The sequence below is a fragment of the Dinoponera quadriceps genome, unplaced genomic scaffold, assembly GCF_001313825.1.
Source record: "Dinoponera quadriceps isolate SergipeBrazil2010 unplaced genomic scaffold, ASM131382v1 scaffold1069, whole genome shotgun sequence".
NCBI classification, from domain to species: Eukaryota; Metazoa; Arthropoda; class Insecta; order Hymenoptera; family Formicidae; genus Dinoponera; species Dinoponera quadriceps.
The window spans coordinates 1,667,137-1,671,860 of NW_014555200.1; the positions used below are offsets into that span (position 1 = coordinate 1,667,137).

Genomic DNA, 4,724 nt, shown 5'->3' on the forward strand with positions numbered 1-4,724 from the left:
TGCATTGGTACAGACAGCGAATCGCAGAGACGCATTTTTCTCGGACACGAGCGCTCGTTCCGCGCTCGTGCTCCGAAAATGAAACGTCTTTCGTTTGAGGACAGCGCTCCAAGCTTTCTTCGCTGTGGAATCGCGTCTTCCTACTTCTTTTCTGCCATATACCTAAACAAAAAAATAAGAAAGAACACGAGAAAGGGAAACAACCGTTCCCCTTTCCGTTCACTAGAATCAAAGCTCAATGAATTGTTATGAATTTTATGGCGTTTCTTAATGGCGTGTGTGTAAAAAATAATTATTTGTAAAAAATAATTATTGTAAAAAATTACTGCGAATCTGTAACGACCATGCAATATCTTGTTATTCGGTACTGTTTCCACATATCGTCCCATCTTGAGTGCGAAAGCTGGGTCGGGTGAACTTTCGCGTAAATTCGCAGCCGAGGAACTCGAAGAATTCCTCTTGTTGCACATAACGTAATACGACAAATCAATTCAGAAACCGTCGAGACACTCCGACACGGGTAACAGAGTAATGAGAGAGAGAGAGAGAGAGAAGGGCGCTGACGAGAGTGAGAGATATTACAAGGAAGTAGTACACTTTTTCGAAGACGTTTTATTTTCTTCTCTTCTTCCTGCAATGGTTTTGATACCAAATGTTTTAGCTCGTATTTATAAAGATACACTTATGTCACTACGCAATGTATCGTTATACATAAAATATACGCGCGTTATATCATACGTAAATAAAAGGGAAAGAAAAGAAAACGCGTATATTTTCTAGGATATACGTAAACGTACAGGATGTCACGCATCGATTCGATACATCCTGTACACGTGCTATATATAATATGTACATACACGTATATATATATATATATATTATTATTATTACGACGGGATACGAACAATTAATGACGTTTGTAATACCACATTAATGAATGTACGACAAAATAATCGGTATTATTGTTGAGTTATGCATTCGGCGGCGAATGCCCGAAACGAAGCAAAACGACAAAAATTAAAAAAAAAAGATTAAAGAAGTATTAACGTTTTAAGGATCGTTACTGTTTGTGAACCTTCTTCTTTGTAAGACACGTGACAACGTTGTCGGACATGTAGAGGAAAGTAAGGAAAATAAAGTCGATTGTAACGAAACGTGCGCGTTCTTTTCGACGACGATCCTCGACGTGTTGTTCCGTTAAGTCTCTACGATTCGTAACTGTCAGTCGCTTTTCATTAATCGCGATTCAACTGTCGTAATCGGCTGTATAATTCGACGGTGCAAACATGGTGCGGATAATGAGAAGCGCGAGCACGAGGGTAAGAAGTAGTATAAAAAGAGAAATGGCGTATTTTATTCACGAGCCTTATCTGCTTGCAACAGAGTTATGTCGAGTATATGTATAAATATAAATATATTTTTCCTCTTTCGCCGAGATAAATGATCGCGTTGCACAATGTTCGTGACACTCGTTACAGCGGTATATATTACGTGTCGTGTGAAAAACTTGATGACGCGTACGGCTGGATTAAATAGTACACAAAACGTGGTGATGAATCGCGGAATACATTGCGTATACACCACGCGTTTGTCATTCTCCTCTTTCACGATACAACTCGTTCGTTACAACTCGATCTTCGATATTTAAGGTAGTCGGTCCGTGATAATATTGTTAGAGAAAAGTAATGGTCAATACAAACACACAAAGAAGCTCGACAAATCGGTACTAAATAGTTTATAAACATGATTTATGTGATATACAGCTTTTACAGCGTGAGAATATCAATCAAATTTACATAATGTTTGAAAAATCATAATGAAATCATTGTTTTTCGCGCATTTCTGGCACATAATATTTTCGGCTGGAACTGCCTGTGTAAGGTATACGAATATATCCGTATTTTTCCGTGTTTCCCGCAATTTTACGTGTGATAGATTCTTTTAATTATTTAATTATTCTATCTTTAAAAAGACGATTACACAGAGGGGAAATGTAGCGCGTACAATACCTGAAGAATTAGATCAACGATTTTGTAACTTTTTCTCATAATATCTCTACAAGTTCTTTTCTCGTTTTTCATTTAAAACCAGAAGAGCAATTTGATCGCTAGTATTAAAATATGATGTCGTTTTCGTGACACGTGTAAATATCGTTAATTTTGATTTCAATTCTTTCAGCACGATTTTCTAATATTACGTGTGCGTAAATCGATTAATGTGCGGAAAAGAAGGAAATCTGAAATTTACGGACCAATTACCTTAAAATGTGTGAAAAATAGAGGTCGACACATCGCGCCGACGTTTGTCCTCACTTACGCTGCACTTTTGGCGGTCGGCCAGGACGATCACGCGTAACGGTCCCGCGGCGCCTGCACCTTGATCCGCCGCTTGGAGTGAATGCGCGGCGAGCGCGACGTCACCCGAAACTCGAGCGGCAGATCGTAGCAACGGCATACGCAGCAGCTGGGGAATTTGAACCAGTCGCTGAAGATGCCGCGGCACTCGTTGTTCGGGTCGTAAGCCAGCAGCCGGTGCAACCTGTACTGCTGCTCGCATCTGCAGCCGTCCCGGCAGTACATTTGCTTGTTCTCGTTCCTGCGACAAGCGTGCTCTTCTCTAACCAACTCGCAAGAGATTCAGAATGAAATTCCCGCGAGAAATACTCACGTGCACTTCTCCCAATGAACATACTGTTCGAACGGATAGAGGTTCAGGAGGGCCAAGACCTCGCCGCGGGTGTTGTTGGCCCAGAACGGCGCAACTACCTCCTCCTTGACGGGACAGGCGTTTCTGCAATTGGCGATAAATGAATGATCTGACGAGTGCTTAATTTCGCGTTCCTTCATGAAACTATCCGCGAAAAGTTTCTTTCCCGGAAGAACCATTCGCGAAAGAAAGCCATCACTCAAGAGCGTTTGCGAGATCCTCTCGTTGGGAATACGTCGCGATATTTGTAAACGAGTCTTCGTGGCAAAATGAGGTGAAGGAGGCAATGTCATATCGCGAGACTACTCGCGGCCGTCGTACTCACACTCCTCGGAGCTTCAGCACCGTTTGTTCCTGTTGATCCTTCGCCGCGACGTCCTGATAAAGTTGGCCGCTCGACGTACTCTCGGCCGACGGCCGATACTCGGGACGCGGTCGGAATTGCTGCTCGTGGTTGCTCGAGGCGGCGACGTGTACGGTCGTCTTCGCGTCGAGCACATCCCCCGCTTCGTCCCCCGCGGCCAACAGCGATCCGCCGGTCGTGCTGATCGGCTCCAGAGTCGTGTTCACGACCACCGAGTGCGTCTCCTCCACCCCCTCGTCGATCCTATCGTTCTGCCCGGGGATCTCGTTGATGCTGAAATTCTGCTCCCTCACGATCTGAGCGACGGTGACGCTCGGTGAGAACGTCGTCGTGCTGTTTGCGACGTTCTCCTCGGCTGTTTCGATGGATGTGGTGTTTGGTGACGTCACCGGGGCTTGAGTGTCTTCCTCCGTGCTGGTCGCGGCGGTGGTGGACACCGTGGGCGTCGTCGAAGATGACGTACCGAAGGTCGTGGCGCTGGTCGAGCCATCGGTGGTTCGCTCGGTCGGCTTGAAGTGCGGCCTGGTGTACTCGCTGAGCTTCGGGAACTTGTTCAGCCGTTTGGCGATGGGATCGGCGTTGAAGGAGCGACTGGTGAAACCGCGACCCGTGTTGTCTTTCGGCAACGCCTGCCGCTCATCGACGAACTCGTAATCGTCGTCCTCATATTGCCTGAAAATTCGCGACACATGATTTACTCAGCGAGTGAGAAGAAGTATAAAACTAAAGTGAAGAAGATGGTTCGGAAAGTAGCTACCTCAGCTCGTCAGCGAAGTGATGATGATAGTCGTCGTATTTCAGCTCGACGTCATTCTTGTCGAACTCCGCTCTGAGGACGCTGATGTAACTCTCGTCGCCGTACATGCGTCTCATCAATCCCTGATTCTCCAGGACGAATCGACGCACCGCGTGCCTGCGAACGAGCACAAGTACTGACAAAGTGGACGACGCGAATCTTCGGTGGGAACTGATACTCCTTATTTCAGAACGTGACGGCGACGAATTAAAGAGGATCGCCTCTTTCGCACGCGATAATTGTCGAATCGAAGGGACGATCCCTCTATTCCATTTCACACGATCCTTTCGAGATTCAAACGAGACGCCATATACTTTCGCCATAGAATCGCGCGTGCGCCAACACGCGGGCGAAAGTTCAAGGAATATCAATTACGGAGCGGAAGAGGAAGCAGCGCGAAGTACCAAGGATAAGAGCTACCGGCGATCGTGCACCAGTTCTGCCGGCGAAAGTCACAGGGCAGATCCTCGTGGTGAGCGCGTCCCGCGCGCGAGTACGGCTTGCTGCACGCCGAGGACGCGTCGTATCCGAACGTGCTCGGGCCACCGCCTCGACATCTCGTCAGCTGCAGTGCTATCGCCTGAAACACGGAAGCAATCGAGAAGCTGACAGTGCGAGAGACAGAGAGAGACCGTTCTCACCTGAAGGAACACGAAGATCGCTCTCATAACTCGCTGGACCCGCCGTGCCGTGAATCCCGCGAACACTGGCTACGCCGGAGCAGCAACAACAACAACAACAGCGGCGGTAGGAGAGGAAAGGCGACTGGGGCGCGCGGCTACATGACAGCTTGCCTACCGTGTGCAAGCGGGCCGCTTTCATTACTGCCCGTAATCAGCCGCTCGCCCGCCCATGCGA

General features: G+C 47.3%; 1 protein-coding gene across 1 annotated transcript; it reads right to left on the reverse strand.

Annotated features, from left to right (window-relative positions):
• LOC106743427 lies at positions 1 to 4,724 on the reverse strand. The gene is made up of 6 exons (XM_014617251.1): positions 4,508 to 4,724; positions 4,271 to 4,446; positions 3,828 to 3,983; positions 3,032 to 3,742; positions 2,668 to 2,790; positions 1 to 2,595 (listed from the first exon to the last, which is right to left on the reverse strand). Exons 1-6 carry the CDS (start codon positions 4,532 to 4,534, stop codon positions 2,346 to 2,348), a joined length of 1,443 nt encoding a protein of 480 aa, XP_014472737.1. The 5' UTR covers positions 4,535 to 4,724; the 3' UTR covers positions 1 to 2,345.

Coding starts and splice junctions, on each gene's coding strand:
- LOC106743427 (XM_014617251.1), bottom strand. CDS start 4,534: ATGAGAGCGATCTTCGTGTTCCTTCAG. Junction 3,984..4,270: donor GCCGGTAGCTCTTATCCTTG/GTACTTCGCGCT, acceptor GCTCGTTCGCAG/GCACGCGGTGCGTCGATTCG. Junction 2,596..2,667: donor GTTCATTGGGAGAAGTGCAC/GTGAGTATTTCT, acceptor CGCTTGTCGCAG/GAACGAGAACAAGCAAATGT.